Source organism: Impatiens glandulifera, chromosome 9, assembly GCF_907164915.1.
Source record: "Impatiens glandulifera chromosome 9, dImpGla2.1, whole genome shotgun sequence".
In the NCBI taxonomy this organism is placed as follows: domain Eukaryota; kingdom Viridiplantae; phylum Streptophyta; class Magnoliopsida; order Ericales; family Balsaminaceae; genus Impatiens; species Impatiens glandulifera.
The window spans coordinates 38,574,829-38,598,238 of record NC_061870.1 but is presented as its reverse complement, the minus strand read 5'-3'; the positions used below and the strand labels follow the sequence as shown (position 1 = coordinate 38,598,238).

At 34.8% G+C, this 23,410-nt stretch overlaps 3 protein-coding genes across 3 annotated transcripts; 2 read left to right on the top strand and 1 right to left on the bottom strand.

Moving 5' to 3' along the window:
• The first annotated feature begins 3,813 nt into the window (after positions 1 to 3,813).
• LOC124915547 (transcription factor bHLH153-like) lies at positions 3,814 to 6,946 on the top strand. Its single transcript, XM_047456287.1, has 6 exons — positions 3,814 to 3,891; positions 4,988 to 5,113; positions 5,739 to 5,804; positions 6,068 to 6,133; positions 6,269 to 6,316; positions 6,597 to 6,946. Exons 1-6 carry the CDS (start codon positions 3,883 to 3,885, stop codon positions 6,753 to 6,755), a joined length of 474 nt encoding a protein of 157 aa, XP_047312243.1. The 5' UTR covers positions 3,814 to 3,882; the 3' UTR covers positions 6,756 to 6,946.
• A 3,731-nt stretch (positions 6,947 to 10,677) lies between these two features.
• On the top strand, positions 10,678 to 13,417 carry LOC124916742 (protein IQ-DOMAIN 14-like). Its single transcript, XM_047457502.1, has 5 exons — positions 10,678 to 11,095; positions 11,267 to 11,499; positions 11,604 to 12,062; positions 12,177 to 12,419; positions 12,489 to 13,417. The coding sequence occupies exons 2-5, from the start codon at positions 11,377 to 11,379 to the stop codon at positions 13,230 to 13,232; spliced, it is 1,569 nt and encodes a 522-aa protein (XP_047313458.1). The 5' UTR covers positions 10,678 to 11,095; positions 11,267 to 11,376; the 3' UTR covers positions 13,233 to 13,417.
• A 620-nt stretch (positions 13,418 to 14,037) lies between these two features.
• LOC124915644 lies at positions 14,038 to 16,725 on the bottom strand. Its single transcript, XM_047456400.1, has 6 exons — positions 16,588 to 16,725; positions 15,856 to 16,136; positions 15,436 to 15,749; positions 15,294 to 15,353; positions 14,691 to 15,184; positions 14,038 to 14,595 (listed from the first exon to the last, which is right to left on the bottom strand). The coding sequence occupies exons 2-6, from the start codon at positions 16,116 to 16,118 to the stop codon at positions 14,314 to 14,316; spliced, it is 1,413 nt and encodes a 470-aa protein (XP_047312356.1). The 5' UTR covers positions 16,119 to 16,136; positions 16,588 to 16,725; the 3' UTR covers positions 14,038 to 14,313.
• Between the last annotated feature and the right edge of the window lie 6,685 nt (positions 16,726 to 23,410).

Sequence of the window (23,410 nt, the reverse complement as noted above, 5' to 3'; positions counted from 1 at the left end):
TATGTAAAGACCAAATTGACAGGGATTTTATATTTACGTTTATTAAATATTAATTTAATTTATTAAAAAACACATGCAGCGATATAATATTCGTTTCAATAAATTCATTCATTTTTTTCTAGGAATTTTTATTTAATTTTTGTATTTATTTTTTTTTGCCTCGAGACTCTCTGGAGCGAAGATATATTTGCTTCAATTAATTTTAATTAAAACCTCATGTAAACCCCCCAACCCACCCATGAGAAGACCGCCTGCCTGCCATGGAAAGACACTAACCCGTTTATGTGAAGACCAAAATGACATGGATTTTATATTTCCATTTATTAAATATTAATTCAATTAATTGAAGATGACATGCAGCAACCGAACAAATCTTCGCCTCAATTCCTTGGCTATTTTTTCCTTTTTTTTTTATTTCATTTTTTTTGGCTGGAGACCCTCATGAGCGAAGATATATTTGCTTAAATTAATTCTAATAAAAACCTCATGTAAAACCCCCATACCCACCCATGAGAAGACCGCTTGCCTACCATGTAAAGACACTTACCCGTCTATGTAAAGACCAAAATGACATGGATTTTATATTTCCGTTTATTAAATATTAATTTAATTAATTGAAGATGACATGCAGCAACCGAACAAATCTTCGCCTCAATTACCGGCTAGTTTTTTTCTTTTTTTTTTTATTTCCGTTTATTAATAAATGTTAATTCAATTAATTTAAAATGACATGCAGCGATATAATATTCGCTTCAATTAATTCATTAATATTTTTTTTTATTTAAATTTTTTTGCTGGAAGAGAATATTTGTTCGCCTAGACCATGTTCAATGTAAAATGGATTGAATAGTCGCTTCTCGAGAGAACACTTATTCGCCCCTGGTCCCTGTGTCATGTGACATGGAATGAATAGTCGCTTTTCGAAAGAAGACATGTTCGCCCCGGTTACATGAATATATATACCCCATAATATGATTATTTTATAATCATTTCCGCCCGATTCATCTCTCTCTTCCTGCCTCCTTTTCACGGCGATTCGTAACCGGCTCCCCGTCGACCGAACCTGAATCCACATCTTCACGACTCCACAATGGTACGTATTCCTGAATAGTAACTTTTCATATTTAGGATTATGGAACTACTACACTAGATTCTGTTATGTGATGTTGTTGTCTCTTTAATCTTTAGGAAACCCTACTCTCAAAATGTCACCTTGACTGTAAATCAATGTTATTTAGGAAAAATTACCTAGTGTTGGGTTTTGGGATATTATTTCCCTGAAACCCTAGTACATACTAACAAAGACCGTTTTTTTTTTTCATGCACGTGCAGGCAACCGCCTCAGCATCCGTCCAAAACTTTGGCAAAGACTGGATTTTATGCCCAAATCAATTAACAAGTGAAGAGATAGTACTCTTCGTGACATTTCTCCCTTTTTGTTCCATATTGTTTAAGTTTTCATCCTGTTTAACTGAAATATTTATGATTGTTCTTAAACAGCACTTGATGCAACAATATGCTAACACATGTGGTGCCACGGTGACAATTAGGTGGCGAGACGATGTGACCCACGTCATAGCATCCACCGATTCTAATGGTGGATGCGGTCGCACTATCAAAGTATTGAAGGGCATATTGAACGGGAGTTGGGTCCTTACCATTGATTGTGAGACTCTGTTATTCTTAACCCTTTACTGTTAACTCAATATTCATTTTCACATATATGAAACTAAAAACACCTATTGCTTTTATACAGGGATAAAATCATCAATCAGATTTAACTGTTACGTGGACGAGGAACCATACGAGGTGCAACGAGATAATCATGGGACTGTGGGCGGTCCAAGAGCTGGCAGAATGCGGTATTTGAACAATGTAAGTTTTGTCTTATTCCTACTCCTCCATATGATATTCAATTGTCCATGATTACTAATAATGTATTGTATTTTCTTTCAGCTGCCGAAACTCTTTGACAGTTACACCTTCATATTTGCAGGGGAATTCATCCCTTTGACACGGTGCCCGGAGCGAAGATATCTTATTTGGGTATCATATGATTATTATATTATTTCCTGGCGTTAACAGGCGCTTCCGTTAACGGCGTCTGGTGTGAACCCGGGCCGAAACCCGGATTCCGGATACTCCCTCCCTCCGTCTCCTCCCCAGATTGATTTATTATTAAAATAATAATGCTGCAATCTGATTGGTCCGCCACAGGGGGAACACGACAATCGGTAGCAGAAGATCTGAACTGCTAGTTGGGGATGAGGATAGAAGTAGAATTACTCGTTGGGTTCAGGGTCGAAGTCGGGTAGTGAAGTGAAAATCAGATTCGAGAATGAATACTTAACTAATCGTCCCTACCCGTTGCTATCCTTAGTTATGAGACTTGTAAATGAACATATTTTGATTTCTCCTCCTAGCTAGGATTTTATTTTAGTTGTAAATAATGTTGTTAGGGGTTTATTACTAGTTATTTTGAGATTTACTAAAAATCTCAAGTAAGACTTGTTTGAGTTGTTTGAAGAGGTAATTTTTTGGGTTTTATTTTTATTTTTTTAATTAAATTATTTTTTATCTTTAAATTTTTATTTAATAATTAATTTATAATAAAAAAATTTATAAATAATAATTTTAATATTTTAATAAATAAATAGATAATATGTAATTGTTGAGTTTTGGAATAAAAATTGAATTTATCCCAATAACTCATTCATCAAACAAACCACATCACATTTTATTATTATTAATAATTAAATAATTATATTTATTAAACAAAACATTAATTTATCTTCTATTTAAATATTTTCACAATTTTATTATTTACCAAAATAAAAAGTATTTAAGTAATATATATATTTAAAAAATCATTTATTTTTAAATTATTTTTTTCTAAACCAGTTTTTTCCAATAAAAAACCAACATAAAAGGATAAAAGGAGCTCTTTTATTAAATAAATTAATATTTATTTTAAAAACAAAATTAAATTATTTTAGTATTTTAATTAATAAAAAAAAATTAAAATAATAATAAATTATTTAAATAACCAATTAGTTATTTCAAATAATTCTATTTAAGAAGTCCTTTATATTATTTAGAATTTGTATTCAAAATTTTTAAATATAAATTTGTTTTCAATTATTAAATTATTAATTTTCAACTAAAATATTAAAATATTTTTAATTTATTTGTATAAATTTTAATTATTTGAGTGATGAGAATAATAAAAAAATAACCACTAACTAATCTAATGATAGAAATAGGAGGGAGGAGAGTAGACATAGTACGTCATTAGAGAGTGAGACGATTAAAAATGGTGATCGGTTAATTTAACCGCGTTTCCTGGTTGGATATTAGCTGTCATCTAAACTTATTTTTTTATTTTATTTTTTTGTTATTTTTTATTTTTGTTTGTAGGTGATCAAATATATTTGAGTTACTACTGGATGGATGATAAAATCCATAATAATAATAATTATTATTATTATTGATTTTGAACATGCTATATATATTATCACCCCCAAGGGCCCCAACCCTTATTCTTCTTATACTTCTTCTCTTCTCTTGACTTATTGATTTGCCTCTTCCTTCCTTCCTTCCTTCCTTCCTTCCTTGTTCATTTCAGACGACGCTATTTATCTATCTATCTATCTACTGTTATTGTAGTACTGAGAGAGAGAGAGAGAGAGAGGTCCCCCAAGTTCCAGCACCTAGCTAGCTTGCTAACTTCCTTCCTTCCTTCCTTGTATATATATATATCATATATGCTGCTTATAAGCATCATAAACCCCTCTTGAGTAGTGAGGAGCTTCACAAATCCCTAATTCCAATCGCCGCCTTTTCGATTTTTATTCCACTTCTTCTTCTTCTTCTTCTTCCTTCATGTTTTCGGTACGTACCTTATCATCATCATCATCCAACCTCCTCTCCTCTTAAGTCTTTTTTATGTTTACTTACTTAATTGCACTGGTTAATTTGCTGAATGGCTAGCTAATGCTTATCTCATCTATATATGTTTGTTTGATCACACTATTATTCTCATCATTACTTAACTTAATTCTATTCATTCATTCCTTAAAAAGAGAAAGAGTTATATTTGATCACACTATTACTATTTAATTCTATTCATGGCTAGCTAGCTAGCTTAAAGTAAACAAGATATTATTATCATTAGATAACTTTAAAATTGACCCACCAACCTACTCACCCACCCATCCACATTTTTGGTATTTCAAATAAGCAACAACACACTGACCACCAAACATTTTCTCAAAGTCAGGCAGCATCATCTTATGTCATGCACTCCTCATTAATTACTAGACTGCCTCCTCTTTCACTTCATTTCATTTCATTTCGGTCAAACTGCAGGATGATTGATTTTTCTTACACAATCACCCCCCATTATTATTATTATTATTATTATTATTATTATCAATAAAATGTCATTCTATTCAATTGATCAATCAACTGTACGAGTGGCCCAAATAGATGTGTGGTCCAATAATAATAATAGAGAAACCTACTCAATATCATTGCTGCTGCTGCTGCTGATACTACTACTGCTAATTGGTGCCCCTGTTCTGTTTCTAATCCAATTAATTATCAATCCAAACATTCTTAAGTGATTGTGTGATTATATTTTATTGTGAATTACACTTACAAGTTTTTTACCACTTCCCTGGGACATCAATAATGTTGAATAAGGTATTGATTTGATTTGATTTGATTTGATTGGATGAGGTGTTTGAGCAAAATATAAAATTGAACAAAAGTGGATGACACTTATAACTCAATATTAATAATAAAACCATTAATTTGGTATAATAACAAGTGCTTGAGCAAGTCTCTGCTCCCTAGCTAGCTATTATAATTTCTGATTTTATTAAAAACATCAGTACGAGTCAAGGGACTTACTAAACAACAAATTTAAACTTCTTTTCAATGCAAGTTCACAACAATTTTTGACATTCTTCATCAAATCAAATAGATAGCAGCATCAGGTCGTGGTGAAAACATGATGGAACGCAAACGGAGTCCCATTTCTGTTGAGCAAGGAAGCTTAACCTCTTTCGTGTCCAAAAGATCTAAGCCTGATCTGTGCAATTCCTCAAAGGTCCGTCGACTTTATCACCTCTCACGTTACGTAGTACATATTCCCTATTGGATTATAAACATTTGTGCTTTGCACAGTGATATTATTATTGGATTCCAGATACTTGTGCGCATCTCTTTTGATTATTTACACTTTCCTTTTTTTTCTATTTGATTATATTCTTTTTATTTCTTTCATTCTAGTCATGTACAGAATCCAATGTGTAGTAATATTAATAATATATAGAAGAATTAAGTTATGTTGCTTATTAACCATTCTAGTTTTTGCTGATTGAACATGATACTACTAATAAATAAATAATATTGGGTTGTAAATCCCATATAAATAATGTTCTTTGCAAAGACATCTAGTTAGTATCAATATCAATGCTTCTTTCCACATGAATCTAGCTAGCTAGCTAGTTTGTTCAGATAGCCTCAAATACTGATTGCCGAATTCACCCTCACATACAATTTATGAGTTAATTCCTCTCGAGCTTGTTCATATGTCAGTTAGTTGAATATCTGATTGCCCCTTAAAGCAGGACAATCTGAATGGGATATTTTTTTCATGTTAGATAGTGGAGATTTGAAGTGATTGAGTGCACCATCTTCTTGTTGACCCGTACATGAATTTTGATTGACAGGAGGGAAAAGAGAAGCTTGGAGAAAAAATTTCAGCACTCCAACACCTTGTTTCACCATATGGCAAGGTATGGAAACTTAGTAAACGCATGCAATTAGGAGTCTACGGATAATGGTAATATAAAAAATGGATTCACAAGCAACTGCATTATGAGTCTCTTGGCATGAAAATAGAGAAGAAAAAAAATGGTGTTCTCTGTTGATGTTATAATTTTGCATAATATTGTATAATTGCTTCTAGCTTTCCAATGGCATGGGAGATTACCTTCATAAGATATTAGCACTTTTTTCCCACATAAATAATTTGATGCTTGGGTTTGGTTGATTTCAGACTGATACGGCTTCTGTTCTTCTCGAGGCTATGGAATACATTACATTTCTCCATGAACAAGTGAAGGTTTGTTTCTTGGCTTATTTATTAACTTCTCTAAAGGGTAATTATATTTAGGGGGTGGGGATGAGGGTGTATTTAGATATTTTGGGATTTTTTTAGTAATTGTTGTGCTGATTTGGGTATTTAATTTGTTGTCAGGTGTTAAGTGCTCCATATCTCCAGACTAACCCAATGGATAAGTTAGAGGTGGTTCAGTTGTTCTTGATATAAAGTTTTAATTGTGTAACTCCAGTCCAAGTAGTAGTGTAGCTCTTTGACATAGTTTTAGAGTAAGAGAAAAAAAAAAAAAAATGCTTGGAAGGGCATAAAAAGAAAAGTTGGTGTAGAATCTGGGTTGATCTCCTGCTGGTGAAGAAGCAGACACAAGTCTGTGCAGGGAGAGGGAGAATGTTAATAATACTTGTTTGTGTTAATTGGGATTGGTTTTAATGTATGTATGTATGTATGGTTGGTTGGTATTTTGAAGGAAGGAGATGAAGTGTACAACAGGAGCAGCAGCAGCAGGTTGAGAAGCAAGGGCTTATGTCTTGTACCGATGACATTTACAGATGGAATTTGTGGCAGCAATGGGGCAGATATATGGGCACCCATCAAGACTACTACTACTACTTCCCCCAGATTTTGAATAAAGGACAAGAGTGTAAGACTCAACAACTGATTTTTATTAACAAAGCCCCTTTTTTATTTTTTGTATATCATTATCATCATCATCCACTGATGGGGTGGGGCATGAGGGATGAAAAATCAAAAGCTATTTTCACTTTTAAGATCAAACATTGATGATGCAGTTGCTAATTATTTTTTATTCTTGTCTTACAACCAAGCCACTACTTTACATTACATAAATGCAGTTCTACCTTTATTTTATTTTTTTTATTAAAAATAATGAAAAATGTCGGAAAAGTTACAAAATGGAAGGAAACAATAAAACAAAAAAAAAACAACGTAAAATTTTAAATGCCAATAAGATCGAGAAATTCTTATCTTGTATAAATTGCTCTTTTTCGGATTGAAACGAACGAGTGTAACATAAATCATTTGAGACGTTCGTATCCATAACTGTTTCCTTCGAAAACTCTTATATTTTTTTTTTCTGACTGTCCATCACATTAGGAGAGAAATATGCTTCTAATCGTCCGCGATTTTGTTGTTATAACTCATTTCATTCAATTTGACCCAAAAATCGGCAACTTTTGTTGGTGTATTCCATTGAAATTGAAGGAATTCTGTAGAAGAGCCAACATGCTTTTGTCAAGGTCACAATGAAAAAGAATATGTTCAATGAATTTTTTACTTTTTAAACAAATGTTGCATCTGCTAGCGAGATGATTTTTTTTTTCAGTTTATTAGATATCAAGACTCATTCATTGATAATTGACCAACTAAAAAATAAGATTTTTGATGAAAAATTTAATTTCCACACCTCTTTCCAAGGAAACTGAGATGTTGTTTTTTTGAAGAAACATATGATAAATATAACTAATTTTAAGACTTGGAGAGCCTAATAGAGAAAACTTGTCACCAGTCTCTATGTCAATCGAAACATTGGTAATAACATCTATGAGGAGATCCCGACTCTTATCATCTTCGATGGAAAATCGTATATTTAAAGGAATTCTTCAAACAATTTGATTAGATGTGAGATGAAAACAGTCTATCACTTTAGCATCTTTTTATAAGAGATCTCAAAAAAATTCCATTAAAAGTGACAATTTCCCATTGGAGTGCCACATATCATTTCAGAAATCGATTTTTTTATCATTACCAACCGTAAAATGAGAAGGGGTGGAGCTTCTCCCATTTTTAGAGATACAGCCCCATAGGCTTCTACCTTAAACTTTCTCCCAGAAAGAGACTTGTGTTTTTGTTGGGAAATCTCTACCACCATTTACAGAGGAGCAAAGTGTTGAAAATGGTGAAATCTTTGATTCCGAGTTCACCGTCAACAATGTCAAGCTTTGTTGTGTCACATCTCACAAAATGAGTGATTTTAAATGAGTTGGAGCTACCCTAAAGGTGTCCATTTTGTTGGCCACCAATGCAGGGATATGGAAGAATGATATAGTGAATGTTGGGATTGTGCCAAGGGAGTTCTTAATGAGCAAACATGCAAATATCTTTGCAACTGATTTGACATCGAGAGGGTAGCCACAATATTTTAATGAGAGATAACCAATTATGAATCATAGAGTTTCGAATAATGATTAAGTGTTATGAACGTTACCAATGAAAAAAGTTCAGATTTTTCTCTATTAATTTTCAGCCTCAAGCATTCTTAAAAAATAATAAAAATATTTCAAAGAGAATTAAAGTTTTCTGTTATAGGTTTAGTAAGACAAAAAGTGTCATCAACAAAAAATAAGTGAGATATGTAGTTTGATCTTTTGTCGTTCCTATATTAATTCCCGTAAAAAGACTAGCGTTGATATCTATCTCAAAAAGTTTTGACAAACCTTCTATAACCACCATGAAAAAGAGGGTGATAAAAGATCCCTTGTCTAAGCCCTCTCGAATTCTTTACAAACCCATACAATGTACCATTGATAAGAATTGAAAACTTAAGTTCAGTAACACAAATTTTGATTCACCTCCTCCATTTCACTTCAAAACCCATCTTCTCAATGAGAGAAAATAAAAATCCAACTGACGTAATAAAAAACTTTTTCGATATCAAGTTTACAAAGACATTCCGTCTCATTTCTTCTAATAATAAAGTCAATGAACTCATTTGCAATAAGAGAAGCGTCGGTGATCTGTATATATTGTACAAACACCATCTAGTTCGGAGAAATGAGTTATGGCAAAACAATTTTGAGCCTATTAATTAAAGTTTTTTGCCAAGATTTTATAGAAGTTCGTCACAAAACTAATATGTCTGAAGTGTTTGAGTTCCTTAACCCCTCAAATCTTCCTAATAAGGATTATAAAGCTAGAATTCCAACATTTCTCAAAGGAGGTCGTAGCATGAAAGTGTTTGAACGAGCTCAAATAGTCCATCTTAATAAATTCACAAGACTCCTTAATGAAAGCGATTGTGTATCCATCCGGACCATGTGCTTTATCTCCATCACAACTTTTAATAGCTTCCCAAATTTCCACAATTGTGAAATCCTGCTCGACAGAGAACTTTTATTGCTTGCTAATTTTGTTAAAGCCGTTTTCACCCAAAATCGGCCTCTCGCAAACAGGCTCTGTGAGAAGATTCTCATAGCAAGAGAATGAAATCCCGAATGGAGTTTGCCTCAATGATTTCAATTAAATTCACCTTAAGGATATATATATCTGATTATAATTTTTTCGATAGTTTGCAAAGTTATAGAAGAATATGCTATTTGAATCCCCTCTTTAAGCCATTTACACCATAATTTTTGTCTTGCGTTATTTTTTTTCTCATTTATAAAGAAAGTTGAGTTTTTCCATGAGAGTATATCTGCTAGAGGTTTCAGCTTCAGTCACATCTCATTCTTCTTCTAACCTGTCAATGATATCAATATCTTGGGAAACGTTAGTAATGTTAGAAAGAAGGGAGCCATAATTGACCCGTCTCTATAATTTAATGAAATTTTTGAGATTCTTATGTTTGAAAGAAATAATAAACGATGGTCTCCCCAGTCCCCACAACTGTGGATGGGCCCACCACTTCCTCACGAGATTATTATGATTTACTTCCAATATTTTGGATTTGGTTGAATGTTGAGCTTGTTTGTGAAAACAAATTGGATACAATCAAGAAATACTGTACCGTTTTTTAGGATTTGTCCATAATGGACAATTAATGTTGAGGTTGTTTATTAAAACTGTTGTTAAGGGAGATAATCTTTTGTACCACATCATAGACCAAATAGACCAGGGATATATATTGGGCCCATCTTAAAACACATTATTATGCTAGATATCGAGCCAATTTGTTTGTAACCAAAGGAAGTTAAATTTGTTTGGACCAAACTCAAAAGGCTGAAGTTGTTTCACCTTCTTTTCTTTCTTTCTTTCTTTCTTTTTTCTTTTTATTTTTTTTTATATTTTTACCCATTAATGGGGGGCTTCAATATTACAAATCTTAAAACTGGACAATCTTTGAGGTCCATTTATTTGTTTAATTGTATTTTAAGTGGGCTGCAAATTTAATGTACTGGTAGTCTACTAAAGAGAGTATTGTTATAGTAATATATGAATTTGTAATGTGAAAAACAATTATATTATTATGATTTAAGACTGAGTAGAAGAGGGAATGTATATAATAATTTTAGGGAAAAGTAAGTGTTTACTTTTTGTGTAATTAAATATGAATTTGGTTGGGTTTAATTATAACTTTAGAATTGATTTAGTTATTTTAATAATCCCAAAACCAGACTTTTGGTAATATTTTAAAAAGGGAGAGATTATAAGAATTATTAAAACAAGTGAGAAAAAGATTGAGTCAATGGAACATCGAAAACGCTTTTGTTTGTGACGCGCTTTAACGCGGTTGCTGTAGAGATTAGCGAAGATGAAGATGAAGAAATAAACATCCATCCATCCATTAACTACTAGTAAAACATAATTTAATTATTATAATAATCAGCTATCTTCTTCTTCTACTTCTACTTCTATTACCTATACCCGGCCGCCGCCTGTTCTATCCATCATCATCCATGAATTGTCGTCGTCGTCAATAACAAAGAAGCAATTGAATTGAAGCTGCTGCTGCTTGCTGCTGCTGCCCAATTCTCCAAACCCTAAACCAATTTATTTATTAGAATTTTCTTTCTATATAAAAAAAAACCCTCTTCTTTAAAGGTGGTGGTGGTGAGGAAAAGTAAAACCCCGTGCCAACCCAGAACCAGATTCAAAGTTGTACAACTCTCTTCTTATTTATATAGATAAAAAAAAAAGTCATCATCCAACTCCAACCCCAACCCAACCCAACCTAAAAAAGCTACTCATGAAACCGACTTGTTTACATATATGTCAAGCTTTAGCAACCAAGTAAGTAAAGCTGCTTCTTCTTCTTAAGGTACGTACAGAGATTTAATTGTAATTCTCTCCTAATTCGCAATTTTTCATTACATAATCGAGGTCTCTTTTCTCTTCTCTTCTCTTCTGAGTTCTGATTTGAGGTTTTTAATCTGGAAATTTCTTATCTTACTTTTTAAGTAGGAGCTTTCCAAAGAAATTGAGGTACCAACACATCGTTCCAGTTTCCGCTTCAGCCTAAATTGTTGTTAGGTAATAGTAGTACAAGTAGTGCAATCAATGCTTCTTTAAATATGGTGAAGAAAGTGAGCCGTTTTTCCGCAATTAAGAGAGCAGCAACCTGCTGCTGTATCTGCTTCTCCAAAGACAAACAACAACAACAACAACAACAACAACAACAACGATCCTCCTCCGATGTAAGATTTTTGTTTCCCAAACCAACCAACCATAATTAAATTAATTAATACTACAATACAATAAATTGATTTCTGTTTTTCAATCATCACATCCAAACTTACAGAAGAAGATTAAGAGGAATAGGAATGGACATAAATCATTCATTCCCATATTCAATGAGCCGAGCAGCATCGAGAAGATCTTGGAAGATGCAGAACGACAAACACTCTCCCTCAAGCCTCTTCCGTCTTCCTCTTCACAAGAAATAGCACCACCGTCCCCAAAAGACCCTTTTCCTACTAAGCCTACTACTACTTCTTCCACAATTGTGGACGATCAACTTCCTCCAACTCCAAAACTAGTTTCATCATCATCAACAAAGATTCAGGCAGCACCCAACAAAAGAGGCTTTGTGGACGTGGATCAAGTTCAAGCTCCTCCCAAACTAGTTTCATCATCAGTAGTAACAAAGATTCAGGCAGCTAACAGAAGAGGCCATGTGGACGCGGATCAAGCTCCTCCTCCTCCAAAACTAGTTTCATCATCAGTAACAAAGATCCAGGCAGCCTACAGAGGCTATGTGGTAAGATTAATTTTACTGATAATTTAAGTCCACAAGACTATGAAGAAGAAGCAGAAGAAGATATGCTCTTTGTTTCTGTTTTCAAGATATAATAAATATAATGTATGTGTGCAGGCAAGAAGAGGGTATAAGGCTTTAAAGGGTCTGGTGAGGCTTCAAGGAGTGACAAAGAGTGAGAGCGTGAAGAAACAGATTATGAATGCCATGAAAACGATGCAATCTTTTTCAAAGCTACAAAATGAAATTCGATTACTGAGAATTCAGAAATTGGAAAGCAAAGCATTCCAAAGACAGGCTCAATTGATCAACAACAACAACAACAACAACAACAGGGAATCAGCCGCCGCCGACACCCAGGTATATTATTATTATTAATTCTGTCCGGAAAGAAAGATGTAATTAATCTAAAGTGTGAATACAATGCAGAGCAATGAATGGGATGACAGTATGCTATCGAAGCATGAAAGGGAAGCAAGACTAGAGAAGAAGCAAGAGGCAATCCTACTCAGAGAGAAAGCAATGTCTTATGCATACACTCAACAGCACCTAAGATATCCTCCTCATTCAAATTCACATCTCCCTTGGTGGTGGAATTGGATAGATCACAAACTACCTTTAATCGTGCTCCCACCCACTAATAACAACAACAACTCTTCTTCTTCTTCTTCTTTTGATCATCATCATCATCATTATCCGTCATCTTTGAAGAAAGATACGCTTGGCGGAGAGGTAAGTCCAATGAGTTACTACCCAAGATCAAGGCCTGGCAGTTCAGCTGCTGGTGCACGTAAATTCCGTCCCTTTAACAACAACAACAACGACGACAGCAGCAGCCTAGTGAGCTGTCCAGCGTTTTCATCTCCTCACAGACACTACATGGAACAGACAGCCTCGGCCAAGGCTAAGGTAAGGCCAAAAAGTAATCCTAGGCAGAGGATGATGCCGGGGAGGATGAGTCAGAGTCCTGGTGGTGGTACTGAATCAAGTAGTAGGAGGTTTTCTTTTCCTACAACACCATCCATTTCTGGATCTTCCAAATTCAGAGAAAGCATTGAACAGCAGGGGAGTGGTGGTCTTCATGATAAGGTGGATCGGCTGAGCATGGGCTCACCCACTTCAGTGACTTCAAGAAATATTCTCGACAGGAAACCATTTAACCGATTTGTGTGATCTAACCATTTGAGGAGAATTGAGATACTCTTTATCTATTAATTTGTGTTTGTTTGTTTGTTTGTTTGTTTGTTTGTTTGTTTGTGTGTGTGTGTTTGAAAAGAGTGCTGGCTGATTGTAGTGTGATTTCGGATAGGGAACAACAACATTTCAGAGTTTGTCAAAATGAAAAAAGATTCTGCTCCTGTTGCATATATATATATATATATATATATATATATATATATATATATATATTATATTTTCAGTTCAATGATCTGATCTTGCTATCACCCGTTGATGCTTGTTTTCTTTGCTTCAATTTCAATATTATTATGTTTAAAAGTTGCATCTTTTGAAGGAAGGAAGGAAGGAATGAATCTGATGATTTTAGATCTTTTCGGTTTTACTATATACATATATATGAGCCACAATAATTATACTTACAAAATGTTTGATTGCTAAAGGGAATGAACGTAAATACAGAACTAAACCCAGATTCATCTTTTTACTACAGAAATCAAAATGCGGATAAATTCCTTTTCATTCATTTTGACGCACTTGTCTTGCGAAAACTTAAATGAACACAACAACAACAACGACTTCTTCTTGGGCTTCATATATCTTCTAGCTCCTAAATATTATTATTAGACCATCATAAATTATTCAGCTCTTAAACCAAAAAATAAAGAAAAAGAAATGATAGTAATTTTATTTTATTTTAAATAATAATACTTTTTAAGACAAAATACTATTAATGTGACCAAAAGTGGAGACACTAATAATAAAAATAAAGAAAGATGGAACACAAGAGTTTAGAATATAAAGAAAGCCAGCCACATCAAATTTAGTTTCAATCAGCAATATTAATGTACTTTTTTTTTCTCAACATCAATTCGATCAATTTGATCATTGGCAGAGTTTTAGATGGAGCTAATATAATAATTAATTGTAAGCTACAATTTAAATAAAATAAAAAAAAGTATAGTAAGTGTTCTAGACTACTGGGTATACTTACTTACTTACTTACTAATCAATTGTTGTTGTTAGTCCCTTACTTGATTCATAACATTTTTTTTTTTGTTTCCATAGTGAACCCTGGTCATAATAATAGCATGTTTTTCCAACCAGCAGATCCAGCATTGCGCTTGCCTCGCTTCCCTTTGGACAACAATATTGTATTTGTCCTGCTACCACCTTCTTCTACTTCTTCATTAATGTCACATTTTGCAGCAGCAGCAGCAGCACCACCACCACCACCACCACCACTTGAGTTGCTGCTTTGTTCCTGCCCACTTTCCTTTTCTTCTTCTTCTTCTTCTTCATTGTTCGACCTTCTTTCCTCCATTGCCTCTCTACTATGTATGTGCCCATTATCCATTATCTATCTCATAATTCAATAATAAAAATGAGAGGAAAAGAGAAGAAGAAATATAAACAGACAGACATGAAGATCCAGGAGAGAAACAGCTTACTTACAGCTTCAGAATTAGAATCTCCAGATTGCGGTAGCTGATGATGCATTGTGACGTCGACAGATGACAACTTACTAACATTGCTTTCTATTATGTCAGGAACAACAACTATGCTACTATACCTTGAAACCTCGCCTCTATCCTCCATGCCCATATTATCATCATATTCCAAACCATATAGGATCATTCCCCCCCCACTTGAATTTGTTTCATCCGACAGACCGTCCTCAGAGCTGCTGCTTCGCGCATCATATTGGATTAGAATGCCCAACTTCTCCTCCTTGTTTGCCTTATCACCCCCAGAAATCACTGAGGCCAGTTCAGACTTGAGCTTCTCAACATGAGACTTGGCATTCAAAATTTTACGCATGAATTGCTCCAAAGGATTATTACTCTCTTCTTCTTCTTCTTCTTCTTCTTCCCACTCTGGAAATAACCAACAATCATCATCATTCCTATTCATCACTTCACCTTCTCCTCCAACATTAATCTTCTTTTCTATAAACATCAAAGCAACAATCAAATATCAAAACACACTACTAGTATGTATCTCTGCTGCTAATTAATTGATTAATTAATTAATTAATTAATTAGTTTAGAAGGATACCTGGATAATCAGTCTCCTCCTCAGACATGAAACTTCCATCCAAGTTGGACTTGTCATTTTCTGAAGAAAATTACAGTTAGAGAAAAAAACAATACAGCCAATAAAACATTTGTGAAGAAAGATGCACATATTTTTATTTTACCATGATAGGAGAAAAGATTGTGTTTCGAGAAGTATGATTTAATGTCGGTAACATCTTCAACTCTCCTCCTTCTCCTCCTCCTCATCGTCGTCGTCACGGCGGTCTTCCTCTTAAACGGACTTAACTTGGAACCGAAATCAGGTGAAGTCTGCTGCTCATTTATTAGTAATTTCTTTTTCGCTTCATACGCTGTAAGCTCTCTGTCATACTTCCTTGCCTGCTTCTGCAGCTCATTGATTTTCAGCTCTGCCCATTTGCTCCTCCACATTAAAGGCCGTATGAAATTCTTCCAATGAGCAGTCAGTTTCTTCTTCCTGGTCAGGAAGAAAATCATTTCCATCACAACAACAACAACAACAACTACATATCAAGTGAATTAATTAATAAGCAAGCAAGCTAGCTAGCTGGAACAACAATTACCTCACAGGAAAGAGGCTTTCAAAACTGTCAATTTCCTGTCCATAGAAGCGTGACTCAACATCGGCATCACTTGTCTGGGAACAATTATCTTTAGCAGAAAGAGTGCCATCGAATGAGCTTGATCGCTCGGTTGCATCTGGGTCCTCCCCTGTTTTAATCTTACTGAGGCTATCAGTAGTACAATTGGTTCCAGTTATGTCAACATCCTCCTCCTCCATCTCTACACCCCAACAACCCAGTTCAAAGGCTAAATCTTGATTCATGTGAAATTATCTTTTCACCTGCAAATATTAAAACTTTCATTATTATTATTATTAATATAATTGAAAAGAAAAGAAAAATGACTAGTTTTGAAATAGGAGGGAGGATGGATGATTGAAATGAGAAAATGAAGCATGCGAGTGAGAATTAGGGAAGGGAAGGGAAGGGAAAGAAAAGAAGAAATCCGACGTGAAATTAAGGAAAGAAGAAATTTCAAACAAAGTTGAATGATCCGAGATGAGTAAAAAGAAAGAAAAAGAAAGAAAGAGTAATTGAAGCAGATAGATAAATGAGTAGTAATGCAGAGGAGGAGGAGGAGGGATTTTCATAAAAAATAGCAATAACATTTTCCATGCTATGTATGCATCATAAGTTTGTTTGTTTGAGATGACGTTCTTCCAGAAACAATTAGAAACAGAATTCAAACAAAACATCATTCATTCATTGATTCAAGTAGAGAGAGAGAGAGACCTGAGGAGGTGAATTTGGGTCAGGCGGCGAGGAGAGGAAAAGAGAGTACGGTATGAGGTATGTGGGCGAAGAAGAAGAAGAGTGTGTTTGTTGTTGTTAAAAACCTAAAATATGGGTCGGGAGGGCCGCCGCCGCTTTAAGTAGCGTTCCCGCTTTTTGTTAAGCACACCCTCCTGCCCCTTAACTACTACTATATATATATATTCTTCCTTCTTATTTTTTTTTTTTTTTTTTTTTTTTTTTGAACGCTGGGTTCCGCTACTCTTATGGAGTGCGACTAATCCCCGCGGGTTAAGTACATAGCCCGCAAACATACTTAACCAATTAACCAGGCGCAGAACTTGCCGCCTGACGGGCTCGAACCCAGGACCTCATGGAGGCCTGGGGGATATCCACCTCTTATTGCCACTAGGCTAGAAGAGGGGATTTCTTCCTTCTTATTTAATAAACCCTCCCTGGGAAATTGGATGAAATGACAGTCTAAATTCATAAATGGATCTCGCTTCATATTGTGGGTAAAAAGGACATTTTTATCCTGCGAAAAGTTCGTAATGCCTCTTGCGCACCTGATTTATCACTTAATTACGAAAAATACCACTCACGCGTTTTATTTAAAACGCGTGAGTTCATAAACGCGTTTTAGATGAAAATGTGTGAATGACATTTCTCGTCTTTCATCGTACATATAATTTTTTTGTCCTAATTAAAAAAAATCCTCATTCACGAATATCGACTCTCTCACTTTCCCCACTCCGACTCTACTCTCAAACCCTACTCCCCTAAAGACCACGACCACGAGCAGCAACTGACGACGACTACGACCACGACCTCTTCGTTTGAAGTCGTGACCCACTACTCTTACTCTTCGTTCTCAAAATGGGTATGTTTATTTTATGTTCTTTAGTGATTATGAACACTAGGTTGATTATATTATAGTATAGATAGGTTGTTACGCGTATTATAGTATAGCTCCTAAATGAATGTGAATCAAAGACAGATGTTACGCGTATTTTGCTCACTCACGCGTATTGTTTCCTACTCACGCGAAATACTCATTGAGGAGGAGTTTGCGGGTATGTTTCGTGGAAATACAATGTGCCAAGAATTGTCCACAAGTTTGCTTCAATGGACCTATTGGATAGGGGGCTCCTATCCCATTAGATTCATTGAAGCAAAACTTATGGAAAAGTTACTGCATTGGATTTCCTGAAACTCTACCAGTAAACTCCTCATCGGTTATTGTTCACGCCATCTTCAAAAAGCAACAATCGAAGTAATTCTTGTAATGTTGTTGAAATGTTTTCAATTGCAACTCAAGTACTTCTTTACTTTAATGGAGAGTGAAAAACTACAGATGATGTTACTCATTTTTCTGCAAAGTCAAACAGCGGTATGATTGTTCCCCAAAATTCTATTTATGCCCAATTAGTTGATATAATCTATTCTGCTACTGATGTTGACAAATCTAGATATGATTTATTGTTTTAAGCCAAGTATAATGTTCCTGACATGAATGTCAAATTTTCTTATATAACTGATATAAAAAAAGATGTGAATGTGGAGTTCTTTTTATATGAAGCAGTTTCAGTCCACAACCGCACTCCATTGTGTGTATCCTTAGTAGAGAAGTCACTACCTAGAAATCCAACAAACCCAACTCAAGAAAGTGTAGTGGTTCCAAAAATTGATGATCCTGACGTATTCCTGAAGCAGCGGGAGATTTTCTTTAAAAATGAAAATGACATTGAAGATGAACCATGTTTGTGTCTGAATAAGGGAGATGATGATTGGATTCTTATTACCCAACCTAGTAGTGTTGTTTGGGTTGCTAGTACCAATCCAAGTAGTGTTTGGGTTCCAACCAAGCTGCAATGATTGAGTTGATAGTAACATACCTGACATTGAAAATCCGATACCTGAGTCATTAACTTTGGAAATTGAAGTCAATTCTTTATTTGAGAATAAAAGAGAACTTCAACTTATGTTACATAAATATGCGATGGCTAATCATTTTGAATTTAAAGTGACGAAGTCAAAAAAAGATATTTGGGTGGTGAAATGTTTGGATCAGAATTGCAAGTGGAGATCGCGTGCTGTGAAAGGAAAATCTTCGGAAATATTTGAGATTCGGAAATTCGTAAATGATTATACATGTTCAATTATGACAAGGCGAAAGAATGAAAGACAAACACCATCATGGGTTATTAGGGAATGCATGAAGAGCAAGTACATGGACTATCACCATGACCACATGCATAAGAAAATAATGGAAGACATGCAAACAACTTATGGAATAAAAATGAGTTATAATAAGGCTTGGAGGTCCAGGGAACAAGCCATAATGGCGGGCGTGGAACTGTAGAGGATTCTTATGGTAAATTGCCATCATACCTCTACATGTTGGAGATGAATAACCCGAATACTATAAAAGACATCCAGACGGATGAGCACGGCTATTTCAGGTGTATTTTCATGTCCATAAGCCTCTCAATTAGAGGTTTCAGAATCAGTTGTCGTCATGTATTTTGCGTTGATGCCAGTTTTCTTAAGCATAAGGTTGAAGGTCAACTATTGGTGGTTATAGCATTGGATGCAAATGAGCAACTATATCTTGTTACTTTTGGTATCATTGATTCAGAGAATAATAACTCCTGGACATACTTCATCCAACAACTAAGAATGACAATTGAATCAGTCCAGGATCTTGTCTTCGTATCCGGTAGACACCCAAGTATTGCCAATGCATTGTGTTCAGTTTTTCCAGAAGCATATCACGGGGCATGCACATACCACATCAAGATGAATATAATGACCAAATTTAAAAATGATCACTGCCACGCAAAATTTGATTTGGCTACTCGTGCATACACCGTCTCAATGTTTAATCGTTTTTTTGACAAAATCAGGATTAAGGACCCTCGTATAACTGTCTATTTGGCAGATATTAGGATGGAGAGATGGAGTTGTACATTTTTCCCCAGTAAACGATACAATCAAACGGCAAGCAATACACTAAGAGTTTTAATAGTCAGAGTAGGGAAGCTAGAAAGTATCTCATATCAACCTTAGCTGAATATTTAAGATTCACAATACATGATTGGTTTCAAATTAAAAGAGAAAAAACGGACACTCATAAAGAACGTTTATCTCAATATTATGAAAAGTTCTTACGTGAGAAAGCTGAGAAAGCCAGAATGTATAACGTCAATTTACTCCACTAGCCCATCCTACAAAAACAAAATGATTGAATTAGACCATTTGCGAGAAACACACCATATGCTCGAAATACACTAATTGCGAGAAACACACCATACATACCTCAATATCATCAATCTTCTTCTCCACAATCTCATCATTCACCAAATCATCCTCCACCACATCCTCATTATTCTTCTCCTCCATAAGCCCATCCTATAAAAAAATGCTTTAATTAGACCATATACTTGAAATACACCATATGCTCGAAATACACTAAATGCTAGAATTAAACCATACCTCAATATTCTTCTCCACAATCCCATCATTAGATTTCTCATCAAGCACATTAGCTTCCTCCACAATCCTATCACTATTCTTCTCCTCCACTAATCCATCCTACAAAAACAAAATGATTGAATTAAACCATTTTCGAGAAACACACCATTTGCGAGAAACACACCATACATACCTCAATATCATCAATCTTCTTCTCCACAATCGCATCATTCACCAAATCATCCTCAATCACATCTTCATTATTATTCTCCTCCATAAGTCCATCCTACAAAAAAACAAAATACTTTAATTAGACCATATACTCGAAATACACCATATGCTCGAAATACATCAAATGCTAGAATTAGACAATACCTCAATATTATCATCATTCAACAAATCATCATTCTTCTTCTCCTCTACAAGCCCGGTATTGTCTTTCTTCTCCACAATCCCATCATTGTCTTTCTTCATAAGCACATCCTACAAAAAAATGCTTGAAATACACCATATGCTAGAAATACACCAAATGATCGAATTAGACCATACCTCAATATTATCATCATTCACTTCCAAATCTTCCTCATCCATCTCCTCCAAATCTTCCTCCTCCTTGTCTTTCTCATTGACCTTCTTTTTCTCCACATCCACATATTCCTCATTAAATCTTATCCTTCTATGTTCCTCTCTTAGTGTGGTTGAAGATATGTCAAACTGTTGTTGTAGTTGGTTTAACATCTCTTTTATGAGATTTATTTCAGTTCTCATTTTAGTTTTTAGTTCATTTAGCTCATTTGTAAGTTCATCTAATCTACATCTATCTTGGGGAGTTGTTGTTGTTGGAGTCATGGGAAAGGATTCATCATCTTTTCTACTCGTGGCACTCTCGACAAAATAAGAGTTGTTGGTGCTGGGGTAGGGTTGCGGGTTCTTCTACTCGTGGAATGTTTGACTTTGGCAAGAGTATTTTGTATTTTCTTCCTCATGTCAGGTTTATGAGGAACTACATCTTCAATATATCCAAATTTCCTCTTTTTGCAATCAAGTTTAAAAAGACATCATAAACATTACCTCCCATATCTTGAAAGTCCTCCCCAGCATATAAGATCTTCTCTTTTTTAGATAATTATATCTTTTTGACAATCTTGCCTTATAGGGCAGTATGAAAATTATAGGCGGTGCTCTTCCTGCTGGATTTGTACTATATTATCCTTGGGCAGACAGACTCTTGCGCTTGAAGCATCGTATTCCTTGCAAGTTTGGGGACAAATATTTGGATAACCTCATAGGTCCACACATGTAAATCTAGTGCGAACACATATACGGTATAAGAAATATCGACATTCTTGTCTTTGTTCTTCTTCCCCAATGCTTTCTTCTTATCCAGATATAGAAACTTATAGCGACCAAGGTCCTTGTTTAAACCCTTTATGGTTGCTCTAAAGGACAACTTTCCCCATGAAAATTGAGGAAAGTGTCGATGTCCTCGACCATGCTGAGGAGTTTGATATTTATTATCCTCTTTGGGTCAAGGGTGAAGAGATATTGACAAACTAGATATACCAATCCCAATTTCCATGCATCTTCCTTATTATAGTAGGACACAAATTTTGAATGAAGGTTTGTTGTTCTAACAAGTTGATTACTTTTAAAATATTTAACAACCAAAGGTGGACATTCTTCAACTTGATTGAAAATGGTTTCCTCCACAGGAAATCTCCCAAAATTGAGGACTGTGACCAATGCAAACACCTTCATCCCGAAGCACAACTCCTATCCATTCTCGATGAACTTCGTCTCCATAGAATTTGAGTTGCACTTCCTCAGGAGCATTTAATGTATTATCGTTCTTGAGAACCACAGTAACGTGGATCCTTTGAATAAGAATCTAAATTGGGTTTGCTTTACCCTTTTCGTTAGATTCATTGAAGCAAACTTGGTAACAATTCTTTCAATATTGGTTTTCCATGAGACCCTCCCAACAAACAAATGAATTATGGTGGACTCCATCTACAAAACAAGGAACAACATTGGAGTAAGCAAATCCAGAAAATTATAATTACCTAAACTAGAACATAGCAACTCAAGCAACATCAAAGAATACACGAAAATTCTATATGTTTGCATTCTTTGTTTCACTTTAATTAGGTATTTGTTAAGAATTCTTAACAAGTTGCTTGAAAATTATAATTACCTTAACAAGAACATAACAAATGTCATTTCTCGTTTGTTAAAAATACTGATATATGAGAAACGGTACAATGCTCGTGAAAATTATAACCATTTCTCGTGAAAGAATAAACGAGAAATACATGCATGCATAATAAGAACATTGATATAATACTCGTGAGTGAAGAACACTAGATAAACAACAACATCATATACACATGTAAACAAATATAAGATACATGAACCCTAAAAGCTAAGGATACATCAATATACATCAATATAAATGGCAGAATATATGATCGAAGAGAACATTACAGATTAACCATAAACCTAAACCATAAACCTAAACTCTAAACCCTAAACTCACCTGAATATATGATCGAAGAGACGGACGAACGACGAACAATGATGTTGAACGAAGTTGATCGATGATGTTGAACGAAGTTGGAATGGAAAGTCGATAGTTGTAAAGACGGAGTTTTGGAAGTCGGAGTGGGAGAGAGTCAATAGATATTCATGAATGGGGTTTTGTTTTAAATTAGAGCAAAAAAATTATATATACGATGAAAGACGAGAAATGTCATTCACGCATTTTCATTTAAAATGCGTGAGTTCATAAACGCGTTTTAAATGAAACGTATGAGTGACATTTCTCGACTTTCCATTTACTGGAAATGCCACTCACGCGTTTCATCTAAAACGCGTTTATGAACTCACGCGTTTTTATTGAAAATGCGTGAATGACATTTCTCGTAATTGAGCGATAAATCAGGCGCATGAAGGATATTATAGAGTCATAGAAAGGGGTTTAATCACTGTAATCGTGAAATTCATAGTTCTTTATCTTTCCCAACAACTGGGACACTCGTCGGAGTTCACATTTTTTGAAAAGCTTAGAGACATGTCGGGAGTATGAAAGGGTTCAGTTCTTCGGAAAGAGGAAATATTGTGGTTGAAGAAATATCGGTCTAGATGGATTTTGGCGATAGAAATACTATTTATTTACGTACTATAACGATAATTAGGAGGAAAAAGATCTAGGCGATTGCAGATGATATAACTAATAAATATGTTCCTCCTCGTGTCTCGTAGGTGTCTCGTAGGACAAAATGACCCATTTTGCAAACATTATCAAGTGGATTTAGGCGTGGGCCATTTCATCAAATTTCCCCCTGTCTAT